The following is a 20,850-nucleotide window of genomic DNA, read 5'->3' as shown; positions in this document are numbered from 1 at the left end:
CTCTACTCCTGGCTACTATAGCCGGTTAAACAATTTTGTCAGTAGAAAAGGCGCGAAATTCAAATTTTCTATGGGACGATTAATAAGTAGATCCTATACACTTCGCGCCTACATTTTTTAAATTTGCCGCTCTTTTCTACTGGCGGAAGTTGCTTGACAGAGTATAAATAATAACTTTAAATAGGTTCTTAAATCGAGCCGAGAGGAGAAATTAATATATGTACATGCGCGAAAAACATGAGGTTAACAATAAAGGCGAAGTAAAATTATACATAGTGCATGAATACAGGGTGCAACTGTGCAAGTTAAATCACCAACCATACTCTGTGTACCTAGAGTGTGTTTAGTCTAGACTCTATAGTCTAGTTTGCTGCTTAACGCAAGTACCAAGTACCTATATAGTACTTATTTAAATAAGTACCTACTATAGTCACACCCTGAAGTTAATACGGAGAACTTAAAAAAACACTGTTAATAGAATCGTACCGTGACTACTGTAGGGCTAAAGGCATCGTCACACAGGCGCGTTTTCCGGGCGGGACGTGAGCGGAGCGCGCCGCTTTTACATATAAAACGCTCACGCCCCGCTCACGCCGCGCCTGGAAAACGCGCCTGTGTGACGAAGCCTTAAGATGGCCGGCTCTTTATCATTTGTCACCATGGCATGGCTGTCACGTTCTAACAAATATGTAAGTGCGAAAGTGACGCATGGCATGACAGCCATGACAGGTGATAAAAATGCGACTATGATAGCTGGTCTGTTAACAAAAGTTTACCAAAATTAATACTTTAAATTAAATCATTTTGAGGTTTTTATGACCCTAATACAATCCCACTGACGTCAAATAACCAGTTTACTTTTCAAGGTTGACTTGACAGCAGGTACCTACCTACCTATTTAAATTCAATGCCACGATTTTGAAAAGAAAACCTTGACTTAGGTATTCGTTTTAATAATTTATAAGTGTTATTTAATATTAACACGTTACCAGCTTTTTATGCGAATATTAACGTCAAGCTGCGAAAAATTCATAGCGCTAAGGTTTTTTTATGGCATTGTATTTTAAAACTTTGTATATTAACTATTACTATTCAATATTAAATGCAGAAAATACGATTCCTATACGATACTTGGCAGTAAGAAATACATTCATATCCTTACAAGCTCCATACTTGATCCGACTCGGAGGATTCCCTACCAGTGTTTCTCTTACCTCATCTGACCCTAAATATTTTTTTCCAGACAAACCCGGCCTCCTCGACCTGAAGGGTAAGGCCAAGTTCGAAGCGTGGACCAAGAAGAAAGGCACCTCCAAGGAGGACGCGCAGAAGGCTTACATCGCCAAGGCCGAGAGCCTCGTCGCCTCCATCGGTCTCCAGTAAAACAATAAAACAGTTTGGGCGAGCGGAACCATGTCACTATTGTCAGCATGGGCAGCGAGTATTGTACGTGTTAGAACGCGACAGGCATGGTGACAAGCGATAAAAATGCGACCGTGCTACCGCCGCAGAACATTCTAGAGTATAAATCCTTCTAATTCTCTAGTTATAGTTAAAAACTTTCATTATGAATTTTTACGCATGCCCTTAGGTTTAAGCAAAGCTGACGTTATGCGAGACTGAACATAACTAATAACTTATTATCATTTAACAGCTTCTTCCTTTGAACTTCCACCCGCCCTTCTCATGAGTCAATTATTTATAATTTCGGTTTAGGCACAATTAGTATAAGATGTTGGACATCACAATATTGTAAGCATCACATAGTTATTGTGTTTGTATTGTGGGATGCGCTCGTTTTGAGTTGGTATTGTTTTGTTACACTTTTTTATATTGCCTGTGAAATAAAATCAGTTGGGAACTGTTATTTTTAAACAGTAGTACTTCGATAAGTTAAAGATCGTGTGAAATCTTTAATATTCGAATTATATTTTTCTATTTTACTAATTCAATTTCTGCCCTCCTAAGGTAAAAGGCCGTATTTTCAAAGAAAACTATATGAAAATACCGCTTTTTAGCTTAGGAGGGCAGATTTGTTGTCTGGGCTAAAGTAGATGAAAGACGCAAAAATAGAAATAAGTTTCTTCTTACCTACTTACTCGAACCGTCTTGGACACGATTTGCTTTGTCCTGAGGGAGTACCGCGAAAACCGAAATTCGCAAATTGCGGGGATCATTCTCTTTTACTCCAATAAAACGCGTACCTAATTGGTGTGACAGAGAAAGATGCCCGCAATTTGCGAACTTAGATTTTCGCGGTTATACCTCCAGTGTAATTTTTATTCGATACCGTGACGTGACTTACGCGTTTGCGTGTCATTTTGTACCCCATTGGATTTTGAGTTACCAAAACGTCCCGCTTGGCGCGCTGTTCAAAATCCCATACAAAAATAGACGTAACGCAAAGAACGCTCGTCACAATATCGAATGATATTTACACTAGACTAGGGGTTCTGAATTTATAGCCTTTTTTGAGTTAAAAACCCAGATACATAAGTAAACAAACCTGAATAATTAAGGTTTTCACATACCTAGTCGAAATTTATATTATCGAAGTTTTACTGTATGTTTTATTCTTATAAGTACAGTCACCTGCAACAACCTACTTATAGTAAATCCCTTTTTATTTAGTTAAAAATGTTCAACTCAACTTCCGTCTTCCGATAATCGACATTTGTCGATTAAAAAAACCGGCCAAGTGCGAGTCGGACTCGCGCACGGAGGGTTCCGCACCATCAACAAAAAATAGAGCAAAACAAGCAAAAAAACGGTCACCCATCCAAGTACTGACCCCGCCCGACGTTGCTTAACTTCGGTCAAAAATCACGTTTGTTGTATGGGAGCCCCACTTAAATCTTTATTTTATTCTGTTTTTAGTATTTGTTGTTATACATCATCTGTGAAAATTTCAACTGTCTAGCTATCACGGTTCGTGAGATACAGCCTGGTGACAGACGGACGGACGGACGGACGGACAGCGGAGTCTTAGTAATAGGGTCCCGTTTTTACCCTTTGGGTACGCAACCCTAAAAAAATTGGTTCTGGCCTCGAATGTCCAATTTTCCAAATGTCCAGTCCCCGTGCGTCCAATTCCTTGAACGACCAATCCCCGTATGTCTAATTACCTGAACGTCCGATCCCTGTATGTCTAATTACCTGAACGTCCAATCCCCGTATGTCCAATTCCTTGAATGCCTCCTCCTCGTACGTCCAATTACCCGAATGTCTAATATCTGATTCCCTGTACGTCCAATCTTTGTATGTCTAATGACCCAATTGACCGTTTCGTCTGTGATGAAACATCAGAACCTGGCTGGACGTCTAGTAGAGTAACAAATAGTCCGTTTGCCTACGAAATTCGCCACATATTGTTGGCCTACTATTCAGGTGACACTAAAAACCGTTTATTTACGAAATTGTAGAAAATTAAGAAATAAAATCTTTTTACGAAAATAAAACATGGCTTTTATCTATATTTTCTGAATTTTTATAATAAGTAGATGCATTTTTTCAAAGCATTGATATAGAATAAGAGAACAGGATACACAATCAGCCCAAAAAAGTGGGGCCCAGCTGCCCGGGCAGCTTACTGTCGCATTATTTTGTGGCATGGCTCAAACTGATACGAAAATATTGCTGTGTATAGATCCCATATCAAGCAGACGCACTAATAATAGTTATACCTACATATATTAATAGGTAAGAGTCGTACCCGACATGCAATTCTTATCGCTATTCTAATGATCAGTAAGATAAAAAGTAAGTTAAATGAGTGGTAAATGTACATTTCCATGAACGCATAAGACCGTGAAGTACCGTAAAATGGGGTGAGTAGGGTCAAAACTGAAATTCAAACCTCGATAACATTTTATTTTTACATATGAAAACTGAATGGAGTATATAATAAGTGTTCCGGACGTTTGTATTTTAGTTTTTATTTTATTTTGGGTAGTTCCATTTCATAACTTTGGCGATAAAGAGGAAAACCCACCTTACCCCGTAGTGCCTCGTATTTGGGGTTAGAGGGGTTTTCATACAAAGGTGATTTTGGAAGATTGTTGGATCGATGTTTTTTTATTATGCGTATTACTATAGCTCCATTTTAAATTGGAATACATTATTTTTGTAGCAGTAGCCTTAAAATCCCTTCTCACCCCCCTCTCAAACCTTCTCTCCCCATCCATAACCCACCTCTCCCCGCGAAACCTACTCACCCCGTTTTACGGTAAGTAAAATAAAGGTATCAACTAAAAAGGTATCCGTTGGTAATGGTACACAAATGAATAAAATTCAATACTAGGTATATTTTTGAAACGGTACCGTTAGAGTAGTTTCGCACTACGTCCGATCCGACTCCGTGAAACCCAGTACCCGTTGTTGTAGCCGTAGATCTATTTCCATGGTGATATGGACATTCAGGGAATTGGACATTCGATAAACGGACATTCGGGAATTAGACATTCGAAGAAAATGGACATTTAAGGAATTGGACCTTCGAGCAAATGGACATTCCGGGAATTGGACCTTCGAGCAAATGGACATTCCGGGAATTGGACCTTCGAGCAAATGGACATTCGGGAAATTAGACATTCGAGGAAAATGGACATTTAAGGAATTGGACATTCGAGGCCAGAACCAAAAAATTGTCTAAAAGAAGCTCATTTTGAAGAGTACATAATCTCCATCAGCGCCATCTAGTATGAACTAGAGAAACAAATCGGCTGAAGTGGCGCCTCCTACAATTTCAATGCGGTTCGCATAATTTTTAAGTTTTATAACATAGGTACTACTTATTTAGGAGGTTACTTTGTTTTTGTAAAGTTGATTGTATATTTATTCGCCGTTTTTGGATTTTTTGGTAACTTTCATAGATCCATTTCTTAACAAAATATTGAGGACGGTGACCCGAATGTTGGGGTCACGATTGCTGTCAAAGTGACATTGACAGATAAAGTTTACTCAAGCTTCCAGTGTTGCCAGATCGTACCTTTTAGTACGGTTTTGCGTACTATTTTGGATCCTTGCGTACCTTTTTTGTACGCAGCGTACATCGTACTAAATTCGTACCTTTTGAAGTACGATAGTTATTAAAAATTTTTTTCGATATGTTGGTTAATTCGGAGCAGAATTTCTAATTTGAAAATAATGGCCAACATAAAAAAGTACCATGTACGTGTAGGTACTATAAGAAAATTAAAATTATAGACAATATACGTCCAAACAATGTACTTACGTAATTACAAGTAGCAGTTGCAGTCGGCAGTTGTGTCCAAAGAGAATATAATCACTACGTTGTGTCTTAACAAAACTCAGATAGTCAAAATTCGGTCGGCCATTAATTTTTCATGTATATCAATTTAACTTTGTTTGACAGAAATACTTAAAACAAATGAGTTGTATTGTGTACTTTAAAATACTTAGTTCTTTTTTTTTATTGCAAATTGCAATCGCAAAATGTAGGCAAACACTGGTGCTGTTTTATAATATAACCTTTTTGAATCTGAGGGCCTACCGCGAAAACCGAAATAAGCAAATTGCGGGGATCTTTCTTTTTTACTCCAATGAAGGCGTAATTAGAGTGACAGACAAAGATGCAATTTGCGAATTTTGATTTTCGCGGTTATAGCCCTGAGGGTCAACCGCGAACCACTTTTGACTTGTGGCCTCTCTGTCCCACTTATCAATTCGTACGTAAGTATGACAGGGAGGCAGGAAACACGTCGAAGGTGGTTCGCGGTAGGCCCTCTGGACTATTCAAGTTATTTTTTTTTCCAAACAGGGCTATAACCGCGAAAATCGATGTTCACAAATTACGGGCATCTGCCTCTGTCACTCTAATTACGCCTTCATTGGAGTAAAAGAGAAAGATCCCCGCATTTTGCGAATTTAGGAATTCGCGGTAGACCCCCAGATTCTTCAGAAATATTATTTCTGTAAGAAATTTATCCTAAAAAAAAATCCGTACTTTTTTTACCCAAATCGTACCTTTTTTGACGTACCTACGTACAAAAGCTGGGAGCGCTCTGGCAACACTGCAAGCTTCAGAATAGAAATCGAATCCGCCCGCTAATTCTACACACAAAAATCCGTCTTTCTTCAAAAATAGAAGTAAGTACTGTTTCTTTTACATTGAAATGAAGTGGTAATTACTTACGAAGCAGTAACATTTCCTTGCTAAAATGTAGGTAACAAGTGTTCATGTATTTATCGAGTAGTGACGTGTTTTTATTACCTAGCTGATAATCAATTCACATAGCCAGTCTATTGGAAGTATTCGTGCTAGAAACACCGGCTTCCGTCCTATTTAACTAGGTAAGAGTTGTGGCATTTAGAAAGTTTTCTAAACTTTAGCTATACTAGCAGTGTTGACGTAAGGTTAGTTTGAAATTAGAAGGGTAAAAATTAAAAAAAATATTAAGACCTTAACTTGTCCTTGTCAGCCACCGATAATATAGTGATATCGCAGGTCACCCACCTCGATTTATTTCAATATGAATCCTATTTACTGTATCATAACCAAGTGAATCTACTTTCTAGGTTATCTGCTAGGTATTTTCACCAGTGAATCATCACACATCATGTCTCTACAAGAGGTGAGTGATATTTGCATACCTGAATGTCATTGTTGTATTCCAAAGTCTAACTTAGAGGTCAACCAACATTGTTTGTCTGTGGTGGCGGATTTTGCACCTTTTTTTTTGCACCTATTGTAGAATCTGCCATATTGACAGTGTTTTTACATTGTCAATATGGCAGAAATGGAACTTATAGAGGTGGTAAGTCATTTATGAATTTTTGAAGTAACCTAGAAGCTTATTTTATGTGCACACACACACTGTTTTATAAGGTGCAGAATTAAATTTAAATGGAGCGTGTTCACATATAGAATGGTAATCGTCATGTAATGGCTTGACTATTTACTGACGACTACAAGAACATAGTAGGAATACAACATAGTGGGGTGCGTAAATATACACCATAGGGGGAATGCCGCCTTGGGCAAAACAGCTAAAGCAAAAATATATATGTATATGGGGGAGAGTGCTTACGCCATAAGAAACTCAGGGTCCTTTTGGTTACTTACCGTTTGTAACAAACACATCTTTAATACATTCTGTAATTCCAGCAATTCGACAAAGCTGCAGAGGATGTTAAGAAGCTGAAGACGTCTCCGGCTGACGCTGACCTTCTGGAGATCTACGGGTGGTTCAAGCAGGCTACCGTTGGGGATGCTGATCCTGCCAGTATGTACTAAACTATGCATCAAGTCAGCTACTAAAATATCCACTCACTAATTAACACTAATAAGTTTAACTCACATAGTGAGGCTGATAATGGAATCTATGGATTTTAATAATGTATTTACAAGTTTTTTATATTTGGTTGTTTTTTTTAATTGACTTTTGATGATACGGACTTTTATAGTTTGGGAAATCAATTATTGAATAGAAAAAAGAGCAAGTATGTACATTAAGTACCTACTCTCCACACATTCAGATTATGAATTTCTTAGATTTGATCTGATGGAATTATTCTGACAAGCATAATGATTATAATGTATTTAGAATATGAAAATTAAGATGGATTCTGAAAGCACCTGAATACATTATGTATATCTATGGATGAGGTCACACTCACACCCACACTAGAATTTGATTTTAAATTACCTACAAGTGTTTGGAATCAATCAGAATTTTTAACATATGTGAGTGTATGTATGTATCAGTACCTATGCAGTGCTTAGAATAAAAGGCTTTTTTATTTTTATTATTCATTTATATGTGAGGCATTTATATCGGATTCAGACTGAATTCAAATTATAGATTCAGCTTCAGAGAAATTAAAATATGGTAAATAGGTCAGTCAGCAGAATATTACCAGCGCGTGATGACTAATGATAACTACACCAAAAACAGTAGAAAAACTACACAAAAAAATACAGTTATGTAAAAATATGGGTTCACTATAGTAACTTTCCACAATGATTTCACATTTTTCTCTTTGAGAAACTAAAACTCATATTTTTTTACAGACAAGCCTGGGTTTCTAGACTTCAAGGGAAAGGCCAAGTTCGAGGCGTGGTCAAAGAACAAAGGCAAGTCCAAGGAGGAGGCCCAAAAGGCCTACATCGCGAAGGTCGAGAGCCTCATCACCTCCATTGGCCTCCAATAAACAAAAGAAAGGAGGCGAGGCAACTATGGCGTCGGTTTTGTGTGCTTTGACCTTTATATTAATGGAAAATTCTAGAACCTCGGTCTTATACAATCTCTAAGATTGGTACACTTTTTACAATGTACCTAGTAGGTATATGGTTACTAACATACATTTGTTTAAATGTGTGTAGAAATACCTAATGCACACTGATTAGGACAAAGCTGTAAGATACTTAGTTTGTTTTTTTTTTTTAACATGAAGGTTAAATATAAGCATCTACAGATGTATTGCATAGTTTTCCATCGTATTTCCTCGGAAATGTTCGTATTTGTCATGAGACTTCAGTCAACCTCAGTACTTTTTGTGCCGAGACTGACTGAAATGGCAAGACACGTTCGTACGTTTTGTGAAAATACGATGGAAAATAACTATGCACTAGTACGACTGACGTTTTTATGCGAGACTGAACGTAAAAGTAATAATTTTATTACTGCATTTATGCCGTAAAACCTCTTGACACTTCCGTTGCTCTTCCGCCCTCAAATACTATTCTATTCATAGTTTTGGTTTTTAAGCACAATTAGTATAAGATGTTGAACATCACAATATAAGCATCACAATGTGTGTTTATGGTCTTCTCTCTGGTGCAATAACTTCAGATTTGTTATAAACTTTTTATATTGCTTACGAAATAAAATCAGTTAGAAACTGTATTTTAAATGTTTTATTTGTCACTTAAATGCTTTAGCGCGGCGCGCTCTTTCTTTCTTCCGTGTGTGTTATGTATTGTTGAAGAGGAACACCTTACAACTTAACAAAGTTTAAAAAAAATCTTGACCCTGAGCCCTATCAACCGAACTAGATGGCGCTATACCACGTCATGTTTTTTGGTAATTTAATTTTTCAAACTTACCAAAGTGTGACCAAAGTTACCTGTACAGAGATAATGGTAAGTCAGGTAAGTGGCCACCGACCAGCTATTAACTTAAGACTGAAGTCCAGCTAGAAAGATGAGATGGTATTATAGACGATTTTCACGGCCAACGTCGCTTATTTCGTTCTGACATTTTTGATGTCAACTATACAGGGTCATTTTTGGACCGTTAGCTATATTGTGCGAGGTGATTAGGTAGGTCATACTGAACAACTTTTTCTATGGGACCAACTCCGAAACCCAAAAAAAAATTTGGCTTTCCCATGGAAAACGTCGACATCCACCGACCAAAATGTATGAAACGGCCAAAAATTTTTTTGTGATTTCGGAGTTGGTTCCATAGTAAAAGTTGTTCAGTAAAGCCCTTGCTACACGGTCGCCGACAAGCCTTCTAACCGTCTGACCTTGGTCAGTTTTGGTCAAATATTTGTTGGAAACAACTGTCTACACGGTCCGTCCAGACCAAGGCCACGCGGTCTGAGGGGCTTGTCGGCGACCGTGTAGCAAGGGCTTATAGCCTACCTAATCACCTCGCACAATATGCCTAACGGCCCAAAAATGACCCTGTATAAGAAATCAGAACAATAAAACGTGTCAAGGTAACCTATTGGGTATATATTACACAAAATATATTATAAAAATACACAAGTTTATCCTTCTAAGTATAGAGTCGGACCAAAAAAAGTCTGCAGCGGATTTGAAAGCCCACGCAGTGCAAGTGTTGTTTATAAGTCATAATTTCATAGAAGATTGACGTTTAAAATGACACTTGCACTGCGTGAGCTATCAAATCCGCTGCAGACTTTTCTTGGTCTGACTCTAGTATCTAAATCTTCAAAATACCCTAATATGTACTTAATTCGTATAACCAATAATACCACAAGCGACCGCAGGCCCCGACGATCCCGTCAGCGCGCTATCCTCAGTCCCCGCTCTCCCATAATCATCTTCCCCCTTAGTTATAGCCACAGACCGTCCAACTATAGACCTAGGACCGGCCAGAGAGACGAGATGGTCGACGATTTTCACGGCCAGCGTGCCTTCGTCTGCCTTGATGTTGCCGAGGTCTCCGACGTGGCGGATGTGGTCACGAGGCCCGCCGTGGCGGCCCTGGGGAATGATAATTGGTTAGTTGATCACTGTTTAGTGGATTTATGGGTGTGTTTACTGCGTTGCGTGTTAACAATTATACAGGTGTTGTAGTAAAGCTAATGTAGGTTTAATAGATGTAATAGGTGTGCCGGCAGGGCTTAGTTAGAGTCTAGCTAATGAAAGTTGAGCCTGAGATAACGCGGGAATTTCAATAAAAACCGCACCTGGCAATAAAATATTACTATGAAATTAAATGACAGCTTGAAACTGACGGCTTATTTGATAGGAAAAAAAGTTGCCATATAAAAAGTTAGCCAGACTCTAGGTTAGGTTATCCTTGCTTACATCCTGTTTGTTTAATGTTAGAAAAGCCTTTATATAAATTAGAGTTTAAAATCCTTATAAGGGTCAGTATACAGTATTCTTGAATTGGTAAGCAAAATTAAAACCATATTTCCTAAAAATTATACTCGGCCGGATTCATCTGCAAGTCTTTAGTAATCTCTATCAATCATAGAGTCTGTTCCGAAAGAGGAGAGTATCGGGCCCCATACATTCCGCGACTCTTTTCTTTCCGAACAGACTAGTGTTGGTGGGGTTGTTTATGTCGTTGACCACTTTTACAACCGGTGAAACATTTTTGTGTTAAGTATACAATTGATGAGAAAAAGGGCCTGATTTTCATATCTACAAACGTACTTACGTAATAAGCGATGAAATGCGGCCCAATATCTTTACAATTGTCCTTGATAGCTCCCGACTGGTGCACATGCAGCCCATGCAACCCCGCCGCCAGGCCCGTGATGTTACCCTCAATGGTCACAGGACCATTGGGCACAATTTGTGTGAAGAGCAACTCCCCTGTAACTCCGGAGTCCTCGTCTGCTTTGAGATAAGCGATGGCTTGAAGCCCGGGCAGTGATCGTGGCGCCTGTAAGAATTTAATAACTTAATAAGTGCGAGCGTAGAGTTTTTGCTATTCGATTTGAGCAGGCGTTAGAAGTAACAGAATCAAAGGTTGGCTTAAGTGATAATCTGATAGTTACTTCTTCGCCCATTTGTGGAGAAAAAGGAGAGTAACCATTTGGGATGAACAATTTTCTTTTATGCATAGTTGACGAAATATAATTTGCACCGATTCGACAAACAAGTTTTTCGAGAGATCGGTGCAAATTTTATTTTTTCAACCATAAATACCGTAAGTTTTTTTTTGTAATAATTTTTAATCCCGATGGTACTGGATATTAAAAGTTATCAGTATTTTTTATACTAAGACATAATTATACAGAACTATTAGCATATTGATTGGCATGTTCGATCGCCCGAAATACATCAACAAAAAACATACATCCATAATCAATAATTTGTTAAAACCTTCAATCATAAACCGATTGAAACGATTATAAAATTGAAAACCCTACAATAGACATGTTTATTATACAATCACCGCTGTTATCATCGGATAATGTGAGTTAAGTAGGTATAAAAACTTGAGTTAATTTTAATTTTCTTTTCTTCTACGGCAAGTGATTGAGGAAGTATTAAGTAGGTAATAAACCAATATGTATGTAATATAGAATAATAAAACTGTCTTTTACAAAGTAACATTCTTTGTCATAGTTGCAGATATGAGCAGGCTTGGATTTAGAGACCTAGGGAGGCACTTGGTATGGTACTTAGAATTTAGGAATGTAGGCGGAAATCCGGCCCTGCAGATGGACTTACATTGTCAAGGTATCGCTAAAATAGCATTGTGAAATCAGGAAACAACCGGCTTTTTAAGTATTTACCTACCTAGCTTGTCAGTCTGCATTATTTACATGTCTCTGGTTAACCAGACATTGAGATTTCGAGATATAATATAATTGGAGCTGGTAAGTAAAAAAATTAATGTGTTAATTATACTCGTAACTACATGAGTGATCTTTTAAACAGAGTGTTTCGAAGTAATTATTTGCAATTACTGATAGGTAAACAATAGTACATTACATACCTAGGAGGTGAATGCTCCAGATCGCAGGTGTTTGAGACCCGAACTGAAGGTGAGGGCCATAAATATGCGATCTGGGGCTTTACGAATTACCGCCCGTGCTGGTTTGTCTAAAGTTTTACGTCTTGCCTTGGCCAGTAAGTGAGATTTTCTCCTCGCGTAGCGGGGAGAAAATCCCACTTACGGGCCTAGGGTGACGTATATTATTTTATATGATTTTAGGTAGGTACCTAGGTATGCTGGCAACATATCCATTATTATATCCAAACATAGTTCAGCACGTATAATAATATTCAAGGTACATACGACACACCTTAAAAGTCACAAATCGCAAACGATAGACATCTCATGTCATGACCGTATTTAGGATGTAATCTCACGATGCGACAATAGCCACCTAAGAGCGTGCCAAACTTAGAAGCCAATCAACAGTCCTTGGCACGACAGGTAGAGTCGCAGTGCCAATTACTGGCACGCGAAAAGATGCACGTTAAAAACATGTTAGGTTACCAGTCCGTGCCACCCAAGAACACGAATGTTCACGTGATTCTGAGTATTTTGTATTTATCTTACCTACTTACTTATCTATTATAAATACACTCATGGCACAGGTTCTTGGCACATTTAGAGGAACGCAAAATTAGTACCTACATTACGATAGGGTGCGGAAAAAGAGTCGTAGAATGTATGGGCTCCTCTACATTTCACGACTCTTCTCTTTCCGCACAGACTCTAAAATACAAGTGCGAAAAGTAGGAAATTGTTTTCGTTATCTCTCTAGAATAAAATTAGTTTTTATATACAGGGACAGTACTTAGTGTAAACTTCATTCGATAGCGCGAAGTCACGTACGCGTTTTGCGTTAAGTGTCATTTTATATGGGATTTTGAGTTTCCAAAACGTCCCGCTTGGCGCGCTATTCAAAATCCCATAAAAAAATTAGGCAGAACGTAAACGCGAATGCTCGTCACGCTATCGAATGAATTTTAAACTAGGTATTCTGGTTTTACTGACACAATTTACTGCTAACATCGGTTTCTATAACACACGAGTTAGATCACTTAGATTTGTGTATTATTAGCTATGTAGACATCTGACATGCGTAGGTATGTTTTAATGATTTTCGTGAGCATACATATTGATAAAGGATTTCTGTAATTACATTGAACATAAATTATTTATTGCCATAGTTGTCAAAGATAAATTATTGTAACTGCGGGTATTGTTAATTGTGAGACTGTCAAGACTGTGACGAATACGATACGAGTCATAACACGGAATTACAAAAATGCCGCTGATGTTAATGACGATTCAGTAATTATTTTTAATTATGATCCAAAATACCGGAAAAGTGCGAGTCGGACTCGCCTACAGAGGGTTCCGTACAAATTGATTTTTTAGTAGGTATTACGTAGGTATTTGTTGTTAGGTATAATAGCGGCAACAGAAATAAGTACATCATCCTTGAAAACTGTCTAGCTATCGCGGTTCATGAGATACAGCCGTAACAGACAGACATATGGACAGTGGAGTCTTAGTAATAGGGTCCCGTTTTTTAACCTTTGGGTGCGGGGTGCGGAACCCTAAAAAGGCAGACGCATACTGAAATTCTTTAATATTTAATGCAGTATGGATGAAATTTACACCAGGAGTTCTGAAGTCATTCACAAACTTCACATGACGTAACAATGTCATAGTCGTGCGAGCTAAAGCCTTGGTGTTTCCGTTGCAGGATCAATTCCAAAATATGATCCAGTCACGAGCCGTGATGATGATTCAACTTAGAATCTAACAATGGATAAAGCTGACTAGACAGATTATGTGTGACAATTGTTATATAAGCTCACAATGGCACAAAAAATAATTACATCGCATTTAATTTGTCGTGACGAGTCATAGCATAGTAATATTAAATTGATTTTACGGTATTTTTAGTCACTGACGTGACATTTATCAGTCATTCGGGCTACATTCTGTAACTTTGATGTCGCTTTCGGGGTTTTCAATTCAAGCCTTGCAGTGCTAAGCAATGCAGAGTAAAACTTTGCAGACAAGTAAGACTTGTACACACAGCAGCAAAAGTGTGTACCCACTGTTTGAATGAAATTCATAAATTCATTCATGTGATCAGCAGCAGAATTAGCTACGCATATTGAACTCAAAACCTTATGTATAAGTATCACTACATAGTATAAAACAAAGTCGCTTCTCGATGTCTGTCCCTTTGTATGCGTAGATCTTTAAAACTACGCAACGGATTTTGACGCGGTTTTTTTTAATAGATAGAGTGGTTTAAGAAGAAGGTTTATGTATAATTTGTTAACCCGTCCGAGGCCGGGGCAGGTCGCTAGTAATAATCATAATTTTATAGAAGTTTGATGTTTAAAATAACACTTGCACTGTGTGTGCTTTCAAAATCGTTGCAGACTTTTCTTGGTCTAACTCTAAGTCCGTACATTGATGACTAGTTGGTGCAACTAAACCATACATATCGATTTCAGTATTTTGTCCACGTAGCTACTTCTGACGCCGACTGTACCTACAGAAATGGTAAATTCAAGCAAAAGGTATACAGTTCAATTCATTAAATTAGTTTATTTAGGAGTGTTTAGTAGATAGGTATTGTTTAAATATTGTTAGTCGGTTATTTTTATTAAAGTAATTCAACTTACAGCGGCTAAATCTATTTGTTTTTGCGACCGATCCCTTGAAAACGCGTAGGCTGGCCGGTTGAGGTCCTGTAATACATAACTTCTCTTAGTAAGTAATTCTGGTTTTCGCAAAAATATATGAAAATGGCGATGCAGTCGAGGTCGAGGCAACCTTACCCATACCCATCAGGTGCCAAAAAGGCGTTTTATAGAAATATAAAATGAACATATTTTATTGTTTGCGCCAATATTAACACATCTAATGAATAGCACAGGAGCTGTCAGATTTTTGGCGCGAGGCGTAAATGTGTCGTTTATGCTTCCGATGTAGCCCAGAAGATGGCAGAACCTAGTATGCACAAGGAAACATACCGACGAGAACGGTAGATGGTAGTACTTGCTTTGGCAATGTACGCAACTCCAACGCGCACGGTCCCTATTTGATTGGGTTTTAGGAGAAATTGTGAAAATCCACAATTTGCACAATCGCACCATCTTTTGGTCGCTACTCGGCATGACAACCCTAGACATCAACCTTAATAATAAAAACTAGATAATGTTAGAAAGGAAAACAACAGTTCATTAAAATATTTATCTTAGCCATTGTTAAATTAATTCATGCATAACAACCGACAAAACAGGCACAATTGTTAGTAAGTAATTAACACAAACCCAACTCTACCAATAACCTAATATGTATAATATAGTGTGTCAAAGGTCTGTTTGATTTCAAACATAGACAGAGAGAATCATACTATCTTTGTCTAACACTAGTACTAGCACCCGAAAGAAAAGGATGAGTATAGTTTTTTTTGTTCCTATTTACTGACAAGATTTGGTTGACCCAGTATATTTTATAAGTTTTGAATAGTATAAGATACCATGAATTATAATATATTATATATTACCTACACTTTTTTTTCAACAACTGTCCAACATAAAGCTGAAATAGGCACTGGAGCTTTTTAACTCCGTAGTTTATTTTTTGTAACACCTTTATTGCATTTATAATTAGTCAATTGCTATTATTAATACCAATCATAAATTATACTTATTAGAGTTATTAGCTACCAAAAACCAGACCTCAATTTATTCTAACTAATAGTTAAATAGGTATGACTAGTGAGTGAAGTGAATGACCAAAGTCATGTCAATTTCCTGACCACTTTTTGTCAAACCGCATTAGAAAACTGTCAAGTCGCTTTTAATGTGTTGTTAGTTCATGGACCCATTGCAAAAAGTAAATGACAGCAAAAATGGATACGGTTAGTGCACAAGTTCAATAAACTTTAAGTGGTGGTCACAGATTATTATAATACATGGCTGAAATTACAGTACTATTGTAATAATAATTACCGTTATTTATTTGTGGTAGTTACAATTTATTGCTGTGTTCCACAATTTCTCGCTAGGCAAAGAAATGGTAGCTATTTCTGCCCGATTGTGTTGGGTGTGTAAAAATGTATCTGACTCGTTGAAGTCTTTTTTACTCAACTGCCGACGCAGGGTTATGTTTTTCGAGCAAATTTATGTATGTATGTCTAATTTCTTGACACGGTCTACGTATATACCAGGTACATACACTATTCCTGTATCATTTGACGAATTTCAATAAGGTGTCATTAGATTCGTCGATGTGGGTGACAGTGACAGAGCCTGATCTGATATGGGGTACATTAGGCCTATTTTCTTGTGTTTTTGTCAGAAAACGCTACATTTTTTAAAATATAGAGTTCCCTATTCTGTACAATATAAGCAGAATTTTACTGTCTGTATGTAAACGAATAGTATTTTCGTAACCGTAACTGAACGGAAAATTGGATGCACAGACTCTGCATATTTTTTTTTTGCTCAAATTTGGATTTCGTACCTAATATATTTTATCCCGCCCAGAATGAGGAGAACTAACCAAATTTTCGTAGGTAGTTAATTAAATAGTAGAATGATTTATTTATTAGTTTTATGATTAGTATGTAAGGATTGAACCTGTTGCTTGAAAACCAGTAGTTAGGATTAAATGAATGAAACATGCAAAACACCGAAAACTCACACCATGCATGATGTTTTTCCATAACCATATGCTGCCTAAAATATATAAAAAGAAAAAAAAACTAACGGTCTGATGGACAGAAGCAATTATCATTTAAAACTTATGGAGCTAATGTATTAAATCTGTCGCTACGCTGAGGATTATTTCTAAAGCCTCCTTTGTATACTAGAAATTATTTTACTCCTATATAAAGAATACAAATCAAATAGTGACATAAAAAACTTACATATAAATATGGCTGCATGAACACCTCATAAACGTTGCTCTGATAATCTTCAATCGCCGGCAAAGCTTTTATAACCAAATTCCTCCCATAACCAGGGACCCCTTGCAATGTTTTCCCATTCAATGCTGCAATCAGCCACACGAACAGGCCGAAAAACACATGCAGCCGCAGATTCATCGCGAAAAAAAAAAAACAATTAAAAAATTCGCGGCAAATTAACGTTGTTCCGCCTCTCTGTACAGGCGCGCGGAATGGCTGTTTTATGACGTTTCTTTTTTTTAAAGCAGACGTGTGATCTTGCCAAACAGCCGGGTATCAATGATTTTCGCCTAGCAGATACAATTATGTTTTTCAAGATGTTTTTACGGGTGTATCGTTAGACCGGCTAAGCGGTAGTGATGATTACTCGCTCGTGGGATCACCAAGGCTCCGTAATTGAGAGGCATGATGTAATGATAACTTAGTTACGGCATTGTTTGAGCTATTGAGGGGAAGTTAATTCGTTGTTAATATGTAAAATAAGAGGAAACGTGTGATTGGCGTCGTGATCGTGGTGGCTTTTGATTAATAGGCGTTCGACGGACATATTATTATGTTTTAACACATTAATTAATACTTGTGTTAAGAGTCAATTGAAAAATTTGAAGGTAATCAATTCTTTACAAGCTACCTAAAAATTGTTATGCGGCAATTATGCGGTCTATAAATAGATGGAATGATAAAATTCACATAGGTACATATTTCCGATACAAAATCGAATTAGCGGCTGTCATTAAGTGATCGAAGTCGAAGATCGAAGTATCATATGAAGTTTAAACAATGAAAAAGTGTCAATTTGTATGGAGGGTATATAGAGCAAAGAATAAAGTAAGTTGGGGTAGAGGTCAAAGATATAGGCGAAAAGGGTCAATCTCGCATAGAAATTTAGAATTTTTCGCCTTTTTCTATTGAGAAATTGATTTGCCAGACTATAATTTGATATTCAAAGAGGAAGGATAACTCATTTCATAGCCAACTAGTTCGCAATCGAACCTCCTCACACCAACCGGCATCCAAAAGAAATCAAACGTCAGCCCGTCAAACGTCATCTGGCAAACGTTATACAAACGTCATCCACCAAAAATGGCATGCAGGCATGAATCGGCCTTTTGTGTACGACATCCATGACGACAGCCGGCCGAGCTTGTGGTCGCGAACGGGCACCACGTTGAACAAGTGGCTGTGGGGCGCGCTGTGCTGTGGCGTGCCTGGGATACCATGCTATTTTTGTAATTGCTGCGCGAGGATTGATCATAACAGGGATCGGGAAAGGACTAGAGTGAATCGTAAGTTTGGTATAAGATTTACACATTGGTACCGCATTGCGGCTAGCAGTACAATGTAAACTGTACGACCATGCAAGGATGCATCTGGATATTAGAATGAATCGCCAGCGGGCTACGGGGCGCGTTTTATCAACAAGCTGATGTCGGTGCGGCACCATTTTACCGCACAAGAAGGCAATTTATGTGGCTTTCTGAATTAATTATTTTATATGGACTGACATGTTATGACATAGAAGGCCGCTGTCGTACTAAAGCTGTCAAATTCCGTTCCGCTTTCAGCACAGTAGCCGACGGGTCATTTTTGAGCTCAAGTCAGTCTTCTATAGTTATTCTAGTTCGTTGGCTGATGTAGTTGCATTGTTGTTGAATCGGTGAATTTGTGTGTGAGAGATTCCACAGAATTCGTCTGAAGGTGGTAAAGTTATCTGAAGGCTCGAATATGGTAGACTTAACCGATGGATATACTTGTCTTTCTTTTTAGGAATTTGTCATAGTAAAAAATTTCTAGCCAGGTGTTAGAATCCTCGTAGAGCAAAAGATTTATTTTAAATCTCATAAATCTAATTCTAATATAATATTCAGTTATCCCCAGCATTGACATAACTAAACAAACCTACCTATAGTGGTTGTGCCAACACTTACGATGAGTCGAGATGCAGGTAAACGACAGGCAGACAAGGTCATTTGTGTCTCTTATTTACTCTGTCTTCATATAGGTAATGTTAGTAATAAATGCACATACCTAAGCTTTATTGAATAGAATAGAATATAATTTATTCGTAAGCACAAACAAACGCATATGGCATTAATAAGTCGAGGTCAACCCAAGACAACTCTACAAACTTGTTTGAAAAAACCTGGGCCCAACGACCTATTTCCCTCCCTCTTCCCCCATCTTTTTGCATTTTTTCATGCCAAAATCAACTATCGGGCCTATTTAGTCTCGCCGCAGCTTTATCTCTATAAGGTCTGATATCTAATGAGGAGGTTTGGATGATTTTGGATAGGTAATTGATCAGGCAGCCTAAGCAGGCCAAGCCAAGCCAAGGCAGGCCAAGGTGACGATCGCTATCGCTTCGCCATAGAATCGCTTTGTCTCTTTATCACTATTCCATATTAGTGTGACAGTGACAGTTGCGTTTGGTTCGCTACGGAGCGTTAGCGATTGGCATGTTGGCTACGGGGTCTGTATACTATATTCCAGAGTCAACGGGAACGGCGGCGGAGCGGATAGCGCGCCCGCACCGACCTCACGCACCCGGCGGTCGCAAGTCCACCCCTGAGATGCTCAGCGCCGTGCGCTGCGCGCTTTCACAACTACAGGTATGAATATGAAACAAACTTAAGGTCAATGTGAATGTGAAAGGCATATGAATTTCCGGGAAGACTGTCATAGGACAAGAACTCTAGTATAAGTACATACGTCGCTCAGACGTAGTCAGAAAGGAAGAGCTTCACTCCTGGGACCCGTTTCTCAAAAGCTTGCCAAAAAGTGACATCCGCTTGTATTACAAGTTACAAGCTTTTGAGAAACGGACTCCTGCTCTACTGACCTTCTGTAAGACGAGTAGCTATGTGTACCTACAACCGCAAGAGTTAAAAGCGACGAAAGAGTTTGTATTAGATACGGTACCGTCTTCTCCAAATTAACCTTATAAAAACGTTTCAGGGTCGGTTGCACCAAACTATTTGTCATCGTTAAAGAGTTCGTTAAATTGTATTGTATGGAAAGTTTCATAGTAAACCGCTGCGGCGCGCCGGGTGACGTTGATCAGTCTGTCAAGTGCGGATGGTGCAACTGGCACTTAGTCATTTATTTTTAGCTGCCTGTTGCGTTCCGCGGATATGCCATGGCTGTAGCTACAGATACAGCATGTCACTGCAGTGCTAATATTCATTAAATGTTTTATTTTTAGGGTGAGCCCGCTCCGCCTCTGCCCGCCAAAGATTCTTCAGAGAGTAGCAAGCGGGAGGCAAAGGCCGATGCCGTTATACAGCAGTGAGGTTACATTAACTTACTCCGCTTATTAACATACAAAAAAGCTTAAAAATTGCATAAAGCAGCTATATCATGCAGCCGCATGCGCTTTAACATCTTAAACACATTGCACAACGCACTACGTTTTCATCAGGACAAGACGTGTAGCCAAGAAACCTATCGAAAGTAAAGAATGTGAGGAAATAATCACGTGACTTTTCTTTCGCCTCGGCCATTCCCTTCTCTTTTGGACCTTGGAATCCTTGGATACGCGCATTATGAGCGTATTATAATTTAGAAAACGTTAGCGACTGATAACCTAAAGGCCTTGTACGCTAAGTTTGCAAGCCAATAATTACCTATGTATAATATAACTGTCAACCACTAAGTACGGGTACTCCCATATGTATTGACATTGCCAAGTTGGTGCAAGTGTAATGTATCCGCTGT

The 20,850-nt window shown here is 38.3% G+C and overlaps 3 protein-coding genes across 3 annotated transcripts; 2 read left to right on the top strand and 1 right to left on the bottom strand.

Annotated features, from left to right (window-relative positions):
* Nucleotides 1–6,433: 6,433 nt before the first annotated feature.
* Nucleotides 6,434–8,262, top strand: LOC134649005 (acyl-CoA-binding protein homolog). The gene is made up of 3 exons (XM_063503693.1): nt 6,434–6,593; nt 7,127–7,244; nt 8,033–8,262. Exons 1-3 carry the CDS (start codon nt 6,579–6,581, stop codon nt 8,170–8,172), a joined length of 273 nt encoding a protein of 90 aa, XP_063359763.1. The 5' UTR covers nt 6,434–6,578; the 3' UTR covers nt 8,173–8,262.
* A 1,679-nt stretch (nt 8,263–9,941) lies between these two features.
* LOC134648999 (superoxide dismutase [Cu-Zn]-like) lies at nt 9,942–17,514 on the bottom strand. Its single transcript, XM_063503687.1, has 4 exons — nt 17,098–17,514; nt 14,843–14,908; nt 10,884–11,111; nt 9,942–10,198 (listed from the first exon to the last, which is right to left on the bottom strand). Exons 1-4 carry the CDS (start codon nt 17,272–17,274, stop codon nt 9,944–9,946), a joined length of 726 nt encoding a protein of 241 aa, XP_063359757.1. The 5' UTR covers nt 17,275–17,514; the 3' UTR covers nt 9,942–9,943.
* A 669-nt stretch (nt 17,515–18,183) lies between these two features.
* Nucleotides 18,184–20,442, top strand: LOC134649004 (uncharacterized). Its single transcript, XM_063503692.1, has 3 exons — nt 18,184–18,422; nt 19,627–19,745; nt 20,339–20,442. Exons 1-3 carry the CDS (start codon nt 18,233–18,235, stop codon nt 20,423–20,425), a joined length of 396 nt encoding a protein of 131 aa, XP_063359762.1. The 5' UTR covers nt 18,184–18,232; the 3' UTR covers nt 20,426–20,442.
* The last annotated feature ends 408 nt before the right edge of the window (nt 20,443–20,850 follow it).

The sequence above is a fragment of the Cydia amplana genome, chromosome 6 (assembly GCF_948474715.1).
Source record: "Cydia amplana chromosome 6, ilCydAmpl1.1, whole genome shotgun sequence".
Classification (NCBI taxonomy): Eukaryota; Metazoa; Arthropoda; class Insecta; order Lepidoptera; family Tortricidae; genus Cydia; species Cydia amplana.
The sequence above is the reverse complement of the archived record's forward strand: the minus strand, read 5'-3'. Positions and strand labels throughout refer to the sequence as shown.

What these genes read in the sequence shown, in the direction of transcription:
- LOC134648999 (XM_063503687.1), bottom strand. Translation starts at nt 17,274, where the DNA reads ATGAATCTGCGGCTGCATGTGTTTTTCGGCCTGTTCGTGTGGCTGATT. An exon ending in AACAAATAGATTTAGCCGCT is followed by an intron (nt 11,112 to 14,842) that starts GTAAGTTGAATT and finishes AAATTCTTACAG; the next exon opens with GCGCCACGATCACTGCCCGG. An exon ending in CGCATTTCATCGCTTATTAC is followed by an intron (nt 10,199 to 10,883) that starts GTAAGTACGTTT and finishes ATCATTCCCCAG; the next exon opens with GGCCGCCACGGCGGGCCTCG.
- LOC134649004 (XM_063503692.1), top strand. Translation starts at nt 18,233, where the DNA reads ATGAATCGGCCTTTTGTGTACGACATCCATGACGACAGCCGGCCGAGC. An exon ending in GGAAAGGACTAGAGTGAATC is followed by an intron (nt 18,423 to 19,626) that starts GTAAGTTTGGTA and finishes ACTATATTCCAG; the next exon opens with AGTCAACGGGAACGGCGGCG. An exon ending in GCGCGCTTTCACAACTACAG is followed by an intron (nt 19,746 to 20,338) that starts GTATGAATATGA and finishes TTTTATTTTTAG; the next exon opens with GGTGAGCCCGCTCCGCCTCT.
- LOC134649005 (XM_063503693.1), top strand. An exon ending in TGGGGATGCTGATCCTGCCA is followed by an intron (nt 7,245 to 8,032) that starts GTATGTACTAAA and finishes ATTTTTTTACAG; the next exon opens with ACAAGCCTGGGTTTCTAGAC.